The 17,561-nt window shown below is 52.1% G+C and overlaps 1 protein-coding gene across 1 annotated transcript; it reads left to right on the plus strand.

Moving 5' to 3' along the window:
• Positions 1 to 1,412: 1,412 nt before the first annotated feature.
• LOC138102662 (uncharacterized) lies at positions 1,413 to 10,182 on the plus strand. The gene is made up of 11 exons (XM_069000381.1): positions 1,413 to 1,643; positions 3,240 to 3,284; positions 3,446 to 3,736; positions 5,654 to 5,698; positions 6,573 to 6,878; positions 7,253 to 7,291; positions 7,474 to 7,581; positions 8,110 to 8,134; positions 8,403 to 8,458; positions 9,017 to 9,048; positions 9,454 to 10,182. Exons 1-11 carry the CDS (start codon positions 1,553 to 1,555, stop codon positions 9,523 to 9,525), a joined length of 1,110 nt encoding a protein of 369 aa, XP_068856482.1. The 5' UTR covers positions 1,413 to 1,552; the 3' UTR covers positions 9,526 to 10,182.
• The last annotated feature ends 7,379 nt before the right edge of the window (positions 10,183 to 17,561 follow it).

A 17,561-nucleotide genomic window follows, 5' to 3' on the forward strand; every position in this document is an offset into this window, starting at 1 on the left:
TAATTGTTGTCATGCCTTAAAGTTTGTCAAGATGATGAGAGCTGAAACCAAGTCCCAGCTGTGCTTGAACAGACTGAAACCCCAGAATAGAGAGGTTTGAAATTAGGGGAGGAGTGCAGATACTTCCCTGATCTGGAATTTCAATAAAATGGGGAACTGAGTGGGATGGGATAAGAGATTCCTTGACAAAGAAAAATGAAGTAATGGGGTACTGCTAAAGATTTTGGTGGTAAACCCAGGATAAAAAAATTGGACTTGCTCATATAGTTAGAACTGCCTGATACACAAATTTGGAATGTCTGTTCTAATGCTTAATTAGTGATCAAAAATCTCAGTAACACTCACTAACCATGAAAATTTCTGATCTCGTAATTCAGACTAATAATAGAAGTTATTGTGCCTTGAGATAAAGGAGGTGCAATACAGCAGCATGTCAGGAAATGTTCCAAACCCACCTTGTAAGATCAGTTATCAGGTGGGACATCTCTGCACTGGCTGAAGGTGTAAAATTCAAGGCCATTTCTGAAGAAAGTTCCCACAGTGCTTTCATATTTTTATGTCAGTTGTTTTTAACACCAACTTCAGCCTGTTTCAGACCCCCACCTTTGCTCTCTGTTCATCTGTGCTGGGCAATAACTCACTGGCACCAGGGCTCTGAACTGTGTCCATTTCATCCCAAGGATGTGCACAGGCTGCACCAAATCTCACCCTCTTCTCCCAGTGCCACCACCACAGGGTGGTCCTGCAGCCCTGGACTCTCCTGTCCCATCTGGGACACTCGTGGCCATGACCTGCAGCTCCAGGCTGTGCAAGATCTGCAGCAAAGCCGTGTCTCCTCTTCCGTGCACTAAACCACTGCACAGGGGGACACAACAGAGCCTTCCCTCCTTCTCAATCCCCAGTCTCCTGCCTTCACCTGGGAGGGACAAATGGCAGTGGGGGACTCAGGGCACCAAAATGTTCTCCATAAATAAAGCCAGGCTCATTGTGCTGCAGCCAAGGGCAGGTCCCTGGGCATGGGCCAGCTGGTCACAGTGCCCCTTGCAGAGGCACCTTGGGCAGCAGAACAGCAAGTGCCTTGTGCTGGGTGAGCAGGAGATCCAGCAGAGCCCCACTCCTCACTGGCTCCTCTATCACTTGGAGGTGGAAGTACCAGGAAGCTGCAGGATTGCTGGTGTCCTGCCCTGTTGTCCCTCCAGCAGCTTTCATGGCTCTTGGAGTTCCCCAAAGTGTCAGGCCAAGTGTCAGGAGGGCTTTGCAGGGAGGAGGCTGCCCCAGAGGGACAGGCACACACGGCTCGTGCTCTGGGCTCGCAGGGTGCGGAAATGAAAGCGGGGGCTCTGCAGGCGCAGTGGCCACAGCGGGGCTGAGGCAGGGCCCCCGCTGGCCACAGCCGCTCGGTGTGGGAAAGGCCCTGCCAGCCCCAGCCCTGCAGCAGGACCAGTCCCAGGCACGCTGCAAGCCCCGGGCCAGGCAGCTCTTGAAGCGCTGGGCAGAGCTCAGCCCACAGCAGACGCTGCAAGGAGAGGCTGTGGCTGCAGTGCCCCAAACAATGCTGGCCCAGGGGGGATGTGCCAGGCTGTCTCCTGCTCGCCCGGCCTTCCTCCTCCTCCTCCTCCTCCTGCTGCTGCTGCTGCTGCTGGGTGAGTTGGGGATGGCTTTGCCTTGGGGCTCAGCACTGCAGGGCTGCTGAGCGGGGCAGGACAGGGCCCGTGCTGGGCCCAGGGCAGGCCCCAGGGGAAAGGGTGTGTGGAGCAGCCGTGCAGCCCTGAGGGGCAGAGCTGCTCTGGGGAGGGCAGCAGGACCAGTTCTTCCTCCAGCTCCCATGCACCTCTGAGCAAAGGGAACAATTCCCAACCCCTCTCAGGGGGTTGGGTCACGGTGTGAGACTTTTCAGATGCTGAAGAGCTTTAGGGAGCCAGCAGCATCCACCTGGAACCACAAACCCAACCAAAATGGGCTTGGGGTGGTGTTAAACCCAGAGATAAAGTGACACTGAACCGTGCCATAAATCAAATCCCTCCTGATGGAAGAGAATTGTCTAAAAGTCCTTGCAAGGGGTTTCAAAAGATAAACTGAAACTTTTCCTTGAGTTTCAACGCTGCTGGATAGTTGTTTATTAATTCTTATCAGAGGAACAGAGTCACTAGCGTGACCCAGGCTTAACATAGAGCACAGAAAGCAGGAGAGAAGTCTCTAATTATCAAGATTTACACGGCCTTTTAAAGATAATTTAACCAATAGTTACTAAAAACGTATATTATTTTCACTTTCCTACCAATTATTCAGTAACACAGCCAGGAACTGCGGAATTCTCTATCCAATCATTCCAAATTACTTTTACTGCAGAACATGGAGTATGAGAAGAAGGAGAAGAAGGTTTAGAGAACAACAACAATCCTCCATTTTGATATTTTTTACTCTTATCTATTTACTACAAAGAGAAGCCCAAAACCTCTAAAATTTTCACCCTGTGACAATCTTGCATAATAGTCTATAACCTAATTCACACCACTGTATTTTCTAGTTCTTGTCTGAGCATTGGTAATTTTTTCCAAGCTTGGAGGTTAAAACAGTGTTGTTCAGGGGGGTAAGAACCCTTCAAAACAAGCAGAGAAATATTCTTGCCACTCTGGGTTCCTACAATAAAGGAGATGCAGGATGGACCCGCATGAGTGTCCCAGTTTGAGACAAATTCGGAGGACTGTCCAAATGGAACATTCTCTGATTGAAGGCAGGTTTCAGCGATCACTCCCCCTCCAGGTTTGGGGGAAAAAAAAGTTTCCTCAGAAGAAAATGAAAGGGAGAAAAACCTATTTATTTAACAAACACACGGGAACAGAATTGTGCTAAATAATAAAACCTCTTGCTGTGGAGAGAACCTGGTGAAATTCCAAGTCCTTCTGTAGGTGTGGCTGTTCTCTCTCTGGAGCTAGGGTGTGGCCCCTCCAGGCTGTGGTGTTCCCTCCTGGTGCTGGTGATCCAGATTGGAACAGAACAGTCCAAGGAAAGTTCTTGCCTCAACTAGCGAGCCAGCTAAACAGCAGAGAATTTTAACTCTCTGTCTCTCTCCTGAGAAAAAGCCAAAAAACTCAGAAAAAAAAGGAAGGGTGCTTCACCCCAGGACAATGGGTGGGAAGGTGCTGGCCCAGCCAAGAATCAGCAGTGGGAACATGGGCAGGGGCACGGGGCTGAGCTGGGCTGCTGCCTGTCTGACCAAACCCCTCTGTGTCCCACAGGTGCTGCTGTGATGGCCCAGAACATCTGCAGCTCCCCAGGGCATGGTGAGTACAGGGATAAGGTCCTGTAAGGGGAGTTGTGTGGGGCTGGAGATGGGAAGGGAGAAGGGCTTTTTTCCCACATGTGTGGGAAATTCTTCCCCTCCCAGATTCTGCACTTGCATCAGCAACACTCTCTCAGGCCATCCCTGTGCCCTCATCTCCAGGTGACCTCCCAGCTCCTGTCTTCCAAATGAGCCCTGCTGCTGCACAGAAGGGACAACAGGTTTTGGTTCGGTGCATAACTAGCTGGAAATCTGTCACCCAAATCATCTTCTGCAAGGACGGGGTGCAGGTGCACAGCCTGAAAGGCCAAAAGGGGAAGGGGAGCTACTACATGCTCTTCACCATGACAACGGGGAGTGCAGGGACATTCTCATGTGGATACCAGCAAAAGGACAACAGCAGCCGAGTGAGGAACTCTGCCCTCAGTGCTTCCCAGAATCTGCGTCTCACAGGTGAGTCGTGGCGCTGGGGCACAGACAGAAAACCCTCCCAGGCCCCCCAGAACCCAGGGGAGGGAGGGGACCCTGCCCTGCCCCATGGCATGTCCCTGGGCAGTTGGGATGCTTGGGGGCAGGAAGGTGTCCAGCTGTAGGACAGCTGTGTGTATGGGCTCTCAGCATCAGCAGGCCCCAAACTCAAACCATCCCAAAGCAATGGCACCTCCTGGGTCTTAGCCATGGAAGAAGCTTTCTTGCAGCACAGCCTGTTTTGGGTGGGTTCATTGCTCCCAGTGGATGCCTCTGGCTTTGAAAAGGGCTCCAGCATCTGCCAAGTCTCACACGATGACCTGAACCCCCTGAGAGGGGTTGGGAATTGTTCCCTTTGCTCAGAGGTGCACAGGAGCTGGAGGAAGCACTGGTCCTGCTGCCCTCCCCAGAGCAGCTCTGCCCCTCCGGGCTGCACGGCTGCTCCACACACCCTTTCCCCTGGGGCCTGCCCTGGGCCCAGCACGGGCCCTGTCCTGCCCCGCTCAGCAGCCCTCCAGGCCACACTTCCCTCCTTCCTCCTGGATCTCTGTGTCCAACCTCCCCTCCCTTCTCCAGAGTCACACAGCATCTACAACAGGATGCTGGGGAGCTCAGCACAGGAGCTTTGACACATTGCCCAAATAGTCCCAAGGCAGTTTCATCCCCCTGTACAAATCCTGCATCCCTGACAGGGGGACAGGCCAGCTGCCCAGCACATCCCACTACTGGTTTTGGCCTGGATTGATGGGATCAACAGCATCCTCTGGAGAGAGGGATGCAACCAGAGGAGAACAAATTGCAGTTCAAGTGCCTGCAGCCCTCCAGGTTCCACCTCCACAGCTCAGCCTGGAGCTGTAAATATCCCACAAATGCCTCCTTGAGAGAGGGACCCTCCCACCTCAAGCACCAGGAGAGATCAGGGCCTTGTGTTAAAATCACTAAACCCTCCCTAAGCCTTGAGATCCTGGGGTGTGACTGCACAGCAAACCCCAGGCTGGCCTTACACTATTCCTGCAGGACAGAGCAGACCTGGCCTTTCCTCATTGCTTTTCCTGTGTTAAAACAAAGAAAATCTTTGTACTAGGAAATCAGTTGTTCCTTTGTGATGCAGCACTTGGAAGGGCTGTCCTGCTCCCTCTCAATTGCTGTCTTGAATAAATTTGGCTCATCTTGGGAAAATAGGATTAAAAACGGCTCTGACTTATCTTTTGTATTTTTCTTCCAAGCTGCCATGTTTTCCAAACACTCAGCATATTTCCCACATCTTCTATGCTCCGGAATCAACTGTAGTTGCTTTTCTTTCCTTTAAAGCTTTTATTCTCATTTTCTTACTGATACTCCAAAGTTTGTTCAAGGCTGGAGAATCAGAGAATCATAGAAAGGTTTGGGTTGGAAGGGACCTTAAGGATCATTCCACCTGCCTGGGATTCCACCCCCCTGCCATGGGCAGGGATATCTCTCTATAGACCAGATGGCTCCAAGCCCTGGTCAGAAATTTTTGACCAGGTCAGTCATTCAGGCACATTTAGAGACACAAATTAAGCCTATGGAAACATCCCTCAGGGTAAGGAAGTTCCAATGCAATTAAATTTCTCTCCAAAATGTGTAGTGGCCCATCTGAGAAATTCTCTTGGCCATGTTAAGTATTTTGGTCATAGTGTGAGAGTTGGCAGATGCTGAAGTGCTTTAGGGAGCCAGAGGCATCCACCTGGAAGCACAAACCCAGCCAAAATGGGCCTGGGGAGATGTCAGGCCCAGAGACAAAGGAAATGGAGGATGGAGCCCCATGGGTGGGAAGGTGCTGGTCCAGCCAAGACTCAGCAATGGGAACATGGACAGGGGCACGGGGCTGAGCTGGGCTGCTGCCTGTGTGACCAAACCCCTCTGTGCCCCACGGTGCAGGTGCTGCTGTGATGGCCCAGGACATCTGCAGCTCCCCAGGGCATGGTGAGTACAGGGATAGGTCCTGTAAGGGGAGTTGTGTGGGGCTGGAGATGGGAAGGGAGAAGGGCTTTTTTCACCCATGTGTGAACCTCTGTCACAGGGACAGTGGAAGCAAAAGACAAATCCTGCCTTAGCCTCAGATTTTGGCAACAGTTTAAATTTAAGGAATCACTTTGGTTTGCAAGTTCTAATGATGGGAAATCAGATATATTTATAAAAATTAATTAATTCTTTAAAAGATAAAAGATAACAGATGAAAGATCTTAATTAGGGTTACTTACTACAGAGTATTGAACTAGAAGGGACTACTAGAATATTACAGTACAACATAAAACAGTGCACGATACTGAGGTACCTATATCAAACCTAACAAAAATAATAGTATGGATAAGGACTCACATGTCACCTACAACAAAATGACAATAATGTACATGGATTCCTTCACTCAGCCTTCAGGGGAGTTACTGTGAAGCAGCATCCCTGCTCAGGGAGAAACTCCAGACATTTCCAGGGAAATGTGTAGGAGATTTCTACTTTCTGAAACTTTGCTGTGCCTTTTACAGTGGTAAAGTGACTGTCAGTCAGTCAGAAATCCAGCTTGTCTTGTTAAATCTCACTTCAACAGTGAGACATTTATTGGCAGCTGGGAGAGGCCAGATTGGTGTTAAGCCCTTGGCACCAAAACAACTCACTACAAACAGCTTGTCCTGTTTGAGTTACCTGACTGGTTAAACAAAGAACAAAAGAGCTCTTGGGGGGAGTGAAATGCCTTGCTATAACCCCTGGAGAGGAAAGTCTTCCCTTCTCAGATCTGAGCCATTTTCCAGGCCTGAAACAGTTTATACTGTCCTGGTCCATCCCTTTGCCCTCTCTGCAGGTGACCTCCAAGCTCCTTCCCTGTTCTTGAACACCGATGCTACGTTGGGTGCAGTACAGGAAGGAGAACAGGTTTTGTTTCGGTGCCAAATTTTCCCAAAGTCTCCTGTCACACGAATCATCTTCTGCAAGGACGGGGTACAGGTGCACAGCCTGAAAGCCCAACAGGGGAAGGGGAGCTACTACATGCTCTTCACTGTGACGAGTGGGAGTGCGGGGACATTCACATGTGGATACCAGCACAAGGACAACAGCAACCGAGTGAGGAACTCTGCCCTCAGTGCTCCCACAAACCTGAGTGTCACAGGTGAGTCGTGGCACTGGGGCACACACAGGAAACATTCACAGATCCCCCAAGTCCCCAGGGGAGGGAAGGGACCCTGCCCTGCCCCATGGCATGTCCCTTGGAATGCTGGGGGTCAGGGTGCACTTCAGCACAGCCTTGGGCACCAGGGACACTCCTGCCAGTCCCAGCAGAGCATCCTGCTCCTCTCCTGCCCCAGCATCACAGAAAGGGCAGAGTGGTGGTGCCAGATCTGATGCAGAGCCACAGCTGAGCAGGGCATTCATTTATTGATCCCCACAGTTGATAGAGGGTGGATTGGGGGTCCCCACAGAGTCTCAGTCTGTGCAGGGCCTGGGGCAGCTGCAGACTGTCTCTCTGTCCCTTTCTCCTCCCAGGCAGCGGGTCCAGCTCCCAGGCAGGCACATCCTCTGCTGGTGAGTGATTCCCTCCCTCACACCCAAGGTCCCTCAGCACTGGGCCAAGGCTGCCCAGCTGCCAACACCAGGATACTGGGAGGTTCATCAGCCAGGACCTGGCTTGGCTCTAAGGGCATATCCTGCTCTCTTCTTTCACTCCCCATAACAAACCCTCTTCCCAACATCTTCTTTGCACACAGATAACACTCCAATGGACCTCCAGACCAATTGCAAGGACATCATGATAGGGCTCGTGGTCATCTCTCTCCTCCTTCTGGCTGCAACCACCTATTCTTTTGTGGGGAAAGGTGAGTGATTTGTGGACATTGAGGCTTGAGATGCATCCCGATGCACGGCTGCTGCTTTCTGACCTCTGCTGGTTGAGGATGGTCGGCTCTTTACCCCATATCAAAGAAAGCTGAGCTTCTCAGGCTTTTCCTTTGTCACTGACAGATGTAAAGCTGCTGAGATGACAAAAACTTTACCAAAGGAATGACTGTCCTTGAATGCCAAAATGTGTAGAGAGAAACCAAATGCATCCCTGCCCCAGGCACACATTGGCTCCCATCCTCTGGGAACAAGGATTGAGGCTCTGAGCTGCCCTGAGTGCAGCCAGCACAGTTCCTCCACACTCTGGCTGAGCACAGCTGCTGAGAACTTGGGAGAAACCAGGCTGGGAAAGGGGAGTCAGGGTTGTGAAGGCTGGGACAGAAAAATCCCTCTGCCAGTGAGATGTGCAGGTTCAGCCCATCACCTTCACTGCACAGCCCAGAGCAGGGAAAGCCAGAGCTGTGCAGGAACTCTGCCTCCCACCTCTGCCTTTCTTTTCCTTGCAGGGGCCTGCAGAGAGAGATGCCAAAGGTGAGCAGCAATCCCTGGGGGCTGCGGGGCTGGGGCTGATGGAGACGGGGGCATCCCAGCCCCCTGGGGTGGTCCTTGTCCAGGGGCAGCATGGTCTGTGCCCGTGGGGGGATTCCCCCATGGTGCAGGCAGGGAGGAGCAGGGCTTGCCCTGGCCTTGACTCCAGCCATGGACCCGATGCAAGACAGAATCATCCACGGCAATGACTCCAATGGGCTCATCACAGTCTGGGCACAGACCCCAAAACCCTTTCCCCGACTCTCTCCAGGCAGCAGCAAGTTCCCAGCCAGGAGGCCGAAGTGACCGAGGACAATGAAATACAGTGTGAGTACCAACACTTTCCTACAGGTGACCCACAGACCCCTCTGTCTGTGGGACCCCCTTCTTGTGGCCTGGCTGCCCTCCGGCACCACCAGAATCCCTGAGCCCATGGGCCGGCCGTGCTGCAGCCTCAGGAGCTGCACTGAGTTCAGGGACCTGCTCCAAACCCCCTTTCCATGCTAGCCATCCCTCCTCTCACAGCAGGACCCTTTCCAATTCCACACGAAATCCCAGCAGTTCATGTCCCAGTGGCATTTGCAAAACCACTGCCCATGGCACAAGGGCAGATCTCTCCCCACGCCGTTGCTCTGCTCCTTCCCTGCACGCACAGCCCAGCTCCTGCCTGCAGAAGAAAGGTGACAACAGACCCCCCATCCCTGCTCTGCATCCACAGAGGGAAGGGCAGCTTCCTCTGCTGCCAGGAGCGGGGTGAGATTAGGGGGACACAGGGCAGGGGATTCAGTCCTGACTCTGGGGAATTTGCTGTTCAAAGGCAGGGTGGGGCTTCTCCCTCCCAGAACAGGAAGCAAGGGCTCACTCTGTGCTTTTTGTCCCCACCAGACTCCACCATCGCCCACGTTGGACACAACAGGGTGAGTTGGGCACAGCCTTGGTGCCAAAGCAGGGAGCAGTGCCCTGGGGATGGGATGTGAGTGTCAGGGTCTGTGCTGGTGGCTTGGTGGGGAGTCCCACTGGGCCATACCTACTAAGAGCCAAAAGGAAGCATTTGCAGAAATAGACATTTCTGAGATATTTTTTCATGAAACCACTTCATTGAATTTTCTCAGCATCTTCTGCAAATATTCTCCCTGTATAAACATCTTATGCTGAAATGTCAGATACAAAAATCTGGGGGTTCCAAGTGGGAAATAAAATCAAACCAAAACTGAAAGAAAAAGGCCCAGCTCCCTGCAGCACTGCTGGAGCCCAGGGCCAGAGGCTTGTGCAGGGCTTGCAGCCAGCAGCTGAAATAACAGGATTTCCTTTTCCCTCTAAAGCCTGGCAGGCAGGAGCTGATCAGCAACACAGAATATGCCCCGGTGAGGCCCTCCCGCAGCCAGCCCCGGTAGCTCCAGCACGGCGAGTGCCCCGGGACAATCGCCCACGCCGGCCTTTGCTCTCTGGCACAGCTCCTGCACTGGGAAAATGGGGCTGGGGGGTCCAGCTGGGGCTTGCTTGGGCTCGGCTGTGCTGGCCAAGGGCTGGCAGCTGGGAGCCTTGGGGCTGCTCCTGCAGCTGCTCCACTGACCATGGTCTCCACCTCTCCCTTCCTACCCCCACTCCCACCCACCATGGCACAGTGGGTTTTCAGGCTTCCCTGCAGCTCCCAGCGGGTTTGTCCCTGTCCCCAGGAACCTGCCGTGTGCCAGCCCCTTGGCTCGTGTTCACCAGCTCTTGTGGGGAATTGCCAGGGCTTGGCTTGGGAGGGCAACACCTCCCCACAAGGCCTGGCCAGGCCAACATGGCCACATCCAGCCCTTGCCACCCCATCAGAAATGTATTCTGGATGATTTAAATCAAATCTGTGTCTGTGACTTGCACATGTATTTACAATGTCTGATGGATCGATACATACAAAATCTCTCCCGTATATTGTACACGGAGACGTTGTCATGATCTGGTTTTAAAGATACTTGAAATGCCTCTGCCCAAATTAAGGTGCAATCAAGACCATATGCCAGTGACAGTAGTATTGGTTTTATTTGATAGTAAATATGAGAGAGAGAGAGAGAAGAGAGACAAAAGAAGAGAAAGACATCAAAAGTAGGTGGTGGGACAGAAAGAGAGTGACAGAGACAGAGTAAAGAAAATATCACCATCTGTGCATCCCACTGGTGTCCCGGTGATCCTCTCCAGCTGGTCTTCTTGGTGGTGATGGTTATTGTGGTGGTCAGCACCTGGCCTGAAGGCCTCACAATAATAATTAATCCCATTTTATAACTCCTTCATTTATAACTGAAATAATTAAGATATAACTGAAATTATATAAGCACCTTGACCAGTAGGTTATGCAATCCGACCAGTGTGGACTGTTGGAGAGCAGGCCCAGGCCATTGGGGACACAAGCAGCTATTGGCTGGGTGGCTGGGTGGCAACTGGCTCATCCCATAGGGATCGACCGCGCGGAGCTTCAACTCTATATAAAGTAAAGGAGGACTCAATAAAAGTTGGCTGTTGTGCATGAACCCAGGGTGTCTTGCCACTCGTCGATCCTCGAAACCGCGACAGATGGTCTCCCCAAAAAGCACAGAATCCGAGGGGTTAATACATGCTCAGGCCAGGTGGCAATGTCCAGGTACGTCCCTTGGAGGGGGTGGCAGTCTCTTGCAGCAGCCTCTGTATCTGTCGCATCACATGCAGTCCTGTGGTGCAAGGCCTCTGGGGAGCGCTTTGGGGAGTCTTTGATGGATTATGACACCTCTCAGCTGCCTCTCACATGAGTGTCCTGTGGATGTGCCCTGTGGGGCTGGGGGGTTCCACAGCTGGGCCAATTTGTGTAAGAGAGGATGGGTGTTCACTGCCTCTGACCAGAGGTTACACCATGCACCTGAAACTTCCCCTGCCCCCTCATTTCTGTCAGCTATGGTCTCCCCCAGCCCAAATCCAGCCAGAGGTGACTCTCAGCACAGCTGCTGGGTTTGGCTCTCTTGTGGATGCATTCCTTTCCCTCAGCCTGTAGAGGGATTCCTTGTGGAACAGGGGCATATGATACCTCTGGAAAGATTGGACAACCCAGGGTTGCTGAGGAAAAACCCCTGAACAGGCCCCTGGCTGCAGGCAAGCCTGGAAAGCACCTGGCTGCAGGCAGCCCTGAAAGTCCTTGGCAAAGTTATACACTGGTCATCTCCCCCCTGATTAGAGGCTGTCTAGAGGGACTGGGTGTGAATCTTTGCAAAAGTAGATATAAGCTTGTGTAGTTGAAGAGTAAAGCAGAGAACGATGCTCAGATCGTATCAGTGCATGTGTCGTTACTCTGGCCAGCTCTCCAGCACTCAGGCCTCCCCCAAAATCAGCCTTATTTTTCCCTAGGCCTGAGATGATTGAACAATAGCATCCTCTTTATCTTATCTAGGTGGTTTAACTCACAGCCCCAAGTCCCAGTCTGGCATCTTCAGGGAGGCTTCTTTGGTTGTAGCTTCTGTACACAGTTTTTGTTATAATGAGCAAAATTTTATATCCATGTTTGAGGCATGAACTATTTCAGTCTCTGACACATGTGAGCACCTGGAGCGAAGACATCTCCATCCCACTGTGTCCAATGGAACATGTGTGTCCATAAAGTGTGGAATCCAGCTCTGGGTGTAGTGTTCTTTCTGCCCACACCGATGCTCACGTGGATGCACAGGTCCACAGGGTCACAGGCACTGCTGTGCTCACACCCCAGGACACCTCCAAGATGCTCCTTCCTCTACCTCATCATTTTCCTGTCCCTCAGTTTCCTAGAGGTTCCTATCTGTTCAACAGTGGCACCTGGGAAAGGGAGGGAACCCTGGAGATTTGCCTGTTACCCCAAACAGGGACCTGTCTCCACCCCCATCTCTGAGGTCCCCTCCTGCCTGTTGGGGAGAGGGATAGGGATCCTCCGCTCCATTGAGATGCATTGACAGTGCCCTGCCCAGACACTGCCCAGCCCCACACAGGGACCTGTGCAGGACCCCCTGGGCTGGGGGGCTCAGGGCTGAGGAGGGATCCCCCTGGCCAAGGGCCCTGACAGCCCTGGGGACTCAGTCCCTGCCAGCCCTCCTGCACTGGCAGCCACCCTCATGCCTGGCATAGAGGGCTCCAGCCCTCTGGCCCTGCCCTCAGGAGCCCCCAGGATCATGGTGGTGCCTCCAGGGAGGCTCTGGCACTGCCCCAGGGATGTGGCTGCACCCACACCAGCACTGGCACCAGTGCCACCAGCCCACAGGGCTTCCACAGAGGCCAGGACACAAGGGGACAGTGTGGAAGTGAGAAGAGCCCAGAGCTGACAAGAGCACGTCCTGCTCTATTCCCTTGCCAGCACTGCAGGGAAGCAGCAGCCCTGACTCCCAGGCAGCAGAGAGGCAGCCGAGGCCGTGAGGGGCAGCGCTGGGGCTACCAGGGCTCTCCTCAATAGGACCTTGTGGGAGTGGACACAGGCAGGTGGCCAGAACAAGCACAAAACCGCTGCTGGCCCATTGTGGTTGGAGGCCGCTGCATCCTCCGGAAAGCGTCCCAGTTGAGGCTGCTTCAGCTGGAACCGCGCCGCTTGGCACTCAGCCTCTGCACCACAGAGTGGGCTACGCCCACAGAAGCCACGCACACGTACGGCACCAGATAGCTCTTGAGTGTGTCACTGAGAAGAAAGAGGCGGGTGATGAGGCTGACAGCTGGTCTGGGGGCCTCACAGAGTCAGACCTAAAGACAGTCAGCATTTACCCGTGAGAATTTTACAGTGAAATTTTGCAGCTTCAGTGAAACCCACAGAGAAAGCCAAGAAGATAATCAATGAGAGAAGTTGTTCTGGACACGAGAAGAGGATGTTCTTGTTAAGGGACATTGAGAGTGTACAAGGAAGAACTTGTGGATCATATATAACAACTATACTTTTGCTTGTATAGCTAATTGTTTTACAGCTTGAATGGTCATTGTTTATTAGACAGCCGTGTCATTGTTTGTTAAGCAGCCAATCTCAATAAGCCACAGCCATTGTGAAGAGGTACAAGAATAGCAGTAGAGAAAATAAAAAACCTTTTCTGGCTTTGGATTACAACAAGTGTGTGCTGTTATGTTCATCTTGACAAAGCCACAGGCAGGAGGGGCCCTTCCCGCAGAGTTCCACTGGTGTTTATTGCCGAGTGCATGAAGGGTTCCAGGGCTGAAGGACCAAGGATACAGGAGGGTCCAGGGTATGAGGGTGACAAGGGGAGGAGTAAGGGCCAGGGACCAATGGAGAAAGAGCCGAGGGGAGGAGCTTAGGCGGGGCTAGGGTATACAACCCAATGCGGAAACATGGAGGGAAGATCCAAGGACCAAGGGCTAATGGGAAAGCAGGGAAGGTAGAACATTCTAGGACATGAACTTATGAGGGGTACAGAGGGTGGAGAGTTAGCGAACCAATCGGGGTACCAGAACTGGGGTACATTAACATAAAGTGACAGAGCACCTTGGGAGAGGCCCTTTCGATCACTCTGCCTTAAGGCTTACCCAAGGGGGTTGAGTCGAACTTTGGGGCTGTTATGACTCTGCCATAATCAATATATGATCAATATAATATCAATCATCAATATATCAGTGAACAGTGATAGCACCGGACCAGAGCTGCTGCATCAGCTGCCACCGTCTGGTGACAAATGAAGGGACTGTGTTTGTATCTCTGAGATAACACCTGAAAAATATATTGCTTTTGTTGCCACGTAAAGGAGAACTGGTCCCAACCTCCTGAAGCAGTGGGTCTTGAAAAGAAGTCATTAGCAAGATCTCTTACAGCTTTCCAGGACGTATTGGTTTTGTATGGCCTGGTTTTTGTAGTGGGGCTGCTACAGGAGTGGCTTCTGTGAGAAGCTGCTGGAAGCTTCCTCCATATCTGGCAGAGTCAACTCCTGACAGATCTGAAGATGGACACGCTGCTGGCCAAAGCTGGGCCAGTTAGAAATAGTGGTAACAACTCTGTAATAACATATTTAAGAAGGAAAAAAACAATGTTTGCACAGATGTAACTGTGCTCAGAGAAGAGTGGGGTGAGAACATGTGAGGAGAACAACTCTGCAAACACCAAGGTCAGTGAAGAAGGAGGCGGAGCAGGTGCTCCAGGCACCAGAGCTGGGATTCCTCTGCAGCCTGTGCTGAAGACCATGGTGAAGCAGCTGTGCCCTTGCAGCCCATGGAGATCCATGGGGATGCAGAGATCCACCTGCAGCCCATGGAGGAGCCCACGCCAAAGGAGGTGGATGCCTAAGAGGAGGCTGTGACCCTTTGTGAGTGCCATGGGTAGAGAAGCCCCAGCTGGAACAACCTGTCCTTGAAGGAATGCACCCCATGGAAGAGTGACCCACTCTGCAGCAGTCTGGGGAGGACTGTTGCCCGTGGGATGGACTCACATTGGAGAAGTTCATGGAGAACTGTTTCCCCTGGGAGGGACCCCAGGATGGAGCAGGGGAACAACTCCTCTCCCTAAGCAGTGGGAGAAACCACGGCTGATGAACTGACCATAAACCTCATTCCCTGTCTCCTTGCACTGCTGAGGTAGGAGGTAGAGCTTGGAAAGAGGGGAGGTATGGGGGTGAGGATGTTTTTAAGGGTTTATTTTACGTCTCATTATCCTGCTCTGATTTTGTTAGTAATAAATTTAATTCATATCTCTAATTAGAGCCTGGTTTTCCCCTGATGGTATTTGATGAGTGAACCCTCCCGGTCCTTATCTTAACCCATGAACCCATCATTATATGTCCTCTCCCCTGTCCAGCTGCAGAGGGGAGTGAGAGGCTTTGGTGGGTGCCTGGAGTCAGGTCAACGTCAACCCACTCCAGGGCGCCACAATGTCACATTGATTCCATGAGGCCCCAGAGTGTCACAGCGCCAACTTGGATCCTTGGGCCCCCCCAGTGTCAAAACGGCCCCTTGGTTCCATGAGGTTCTGCAGTGTCACCAAGGCCCCTCAGTTGCATGGGGCTCACAGTGTCACACTGGTCCCTTGGTTCCACAAGGTTCCCCAGTGTCACAATGGCCTCCTTGGATCCTCTGTGTCACAATGGCCCCTCGGTGCCATGAGACCCTGCAGTGTCACAATGCTCTTCTTCATTCATCAGTGCCACAATAAGCGCTTGGTGCTGTGAGACTCCACAGTGTCACAGTGGTCTTGGTTCCATGGTACCCTGCTTTGTCACATTGGACCCTTGGTTCCACCAGGTTCTGCAGTGTCACAATGGACATTGGTTCCATGGGGCACCACGCTGTCACAATGGAGCCCCAGGTTCCACAGCATCACACAGGCCCCTTGCTTCCATTGGGCCCCACGGGGTCACAATGGTCCCCTTGGTTCTGCAGCATGGCAATGGACCACTGGTTACACAAGATCTGGCAGTGTCACAGTGGCCCCTTGAGAACATGAGGCCCTGGAGGGTCCCAGTGTTCTCCTTGGTTCTGCAGTGTCACAATGACCACTTGGTTCTATGAGGCCCTACAGTGTCACAATGGTCTCCTTGGTTCCACAAGACCCTGCTGTGTCACGATGCATCTTTGGATCCATGAGGTTCTGCAGTGTCAGAATGGCCTCCTCTCGTTAGCCACTCAGGCACAGAGAAGGGCTTGCTCTGGCCATCAGAGGTGCTTTAAAGAAGTCTCTAGGGAGCGTGGCCAACTGGGAGTAGGCAAACAGGGGCATGGCACATCTTTGAGGCTGTGGCACGGCAGTTCGCAGAGCAGTTCACACAGGCAGGGTTGCAGTCATCCTCCTGGTAGTGGGGTTTTTATTTTGTGTTGGGATTTTGTTTGTTTTGGTGGTTTTTTTTTTCAGCAATGGTCTCCAAATGATCAAAAGCTATAGCTAGTAAAAGTGTGCCAACCCAAACAGAACCTCCCAAGAACGACACACCTGTCCAGACCCTTTTCCTGTAAGGAGTGTTTAAGCCTGTCTCGGTTTTGGAGACAAAACTTCAGGAGGAAACACTCTGGAGTGTCTCTTCCAAAGGGAAAAGAGCCTCCCCTTTTCCTCCACCAGTAAGACAAGGGGGTCATAGCAAGTGAAAGTGGAAAAAAACCCAAACTGTTTCTTAACACCAAACAAAACAGGGTAGAACACAAAAAAAACCTAAAAATACAACAAATTCCCAGAGAGGGAACAGACACATGGCTCAGACCAGCCGGGGCCACCCCATCGGCCCCCTGGACCGGTGAGGAGGGAGGGGAGGCAGTGAGGCAAGGGGAGGGAAGGGAAAAAGTACAAGAAAAGCCAACAGAACCTTTTCCCAGCTAGCTGGAACACAAAAGAAACCCCAAAAAGCAGCACAGCGCTCCCGGCGCGCTCCCTCCCAAGCCCCACAGAGTCCCCCAGAGCCCCCAAGCCGTTGGGCTCAGCTGTTAAACTGCCTTGAAACAGTGTCCTTGGGCAGTGAGTGGACAGTTAAGGAATAAAGCGGCTTTATAACATCACCCCAGGACTCAGTAGTACCAGGGGATGGTGCAAAAGACACCTATGTGCGGTGCAAACAGGCAAATGATCTGCTCTGTCTGGTGGCCAAGCTTAAGGAGGAAGCAGAAAGACAAAAGAGCATTAGGGAAAGTGAAAGGGAAATAGACTGATGGAGCTTCACCCTTCCGTCCCTCAGAGAAGCCCAGCAGGAGCCAGTGGACTCCCATGCCTCCAACCAGCAGGCAGAAGTAGGAGACCTATTAGATAAAGGAGTAGGGAAATGGGTCCCTGACCAGGGAGTTAATAAAAGTGGCCCCCATCACCTACCCAGGTGCCACTTCAGAATAGATACGAGGCCCTGGATCCAGAGGGTCAGTCAGATGACATGGGAGAAAATAATCTGCCCCGAGAGCCTCCTAATTATCATCTGTCTGTGTCATGGGTTATCAAGCATAGTCCTGGAAGTGATGTTCTTGCAAAGGGGTGCTTACAGCTTCCTCTGTGACCTGATAGAACCTATCAGCTGGCCAGGTTGAATATGGACAATTCTTTAAGCCACTTAAAGTTGTGGCCGCCTCTGTGATGTGCACACTTAAGAATAGAAAACTCCGAGGCAGAGTCCTAAAGACGAAGATGAGGGAGACCCTTTGCTCCCAGGGAAGGAGAAGGGCCTTTGTTCTTAGAGATGAAATGCTGCCAGAGATGGGTGAAGAGAACTTTTGTTTCTGAACGGCTCAACCTTAAAATTGTACCCCAAAAACCTTCAAGAGTGGACCCTCGAAAGCAGTTGTGGGAAAAGCTGCAAGTCGGGGGAAGGGACTCACATGTGAGCAGAGAGACTCCTCTTCCTAAATGGACTGAACAAGGTTATTATGGAAGTGGTAAACAGACTGAACATCTGAAGGGTTGTCTTTTTACATTGTCAGTGGGAGAAGGGAGGAAGGTGGGGGGGAGGAGAAGAGTTCTGAAGGTGTGGTATCATTTTTATTTCTTCTTTTAGGTCTGATAATAAAC

The sequence above is a fragment of the Aphelocoma coerulescens genome, unplaced genomic scaffold (assembly GCF_041296385.1).
Source record: "Aphelocoma coerulescens isolate FSJ_1873_10779 unplaced genomic scaffold, UR_Acoe_1.0 HiC_scaffold_97, whole genome shotgun sequence".
Lineage (NCBI taxonomy): Eukaryota > Metazoa > Chordata > Aves > Passeriformes > Corvidae > Aphelocoma > Aphelocoma coerulescens.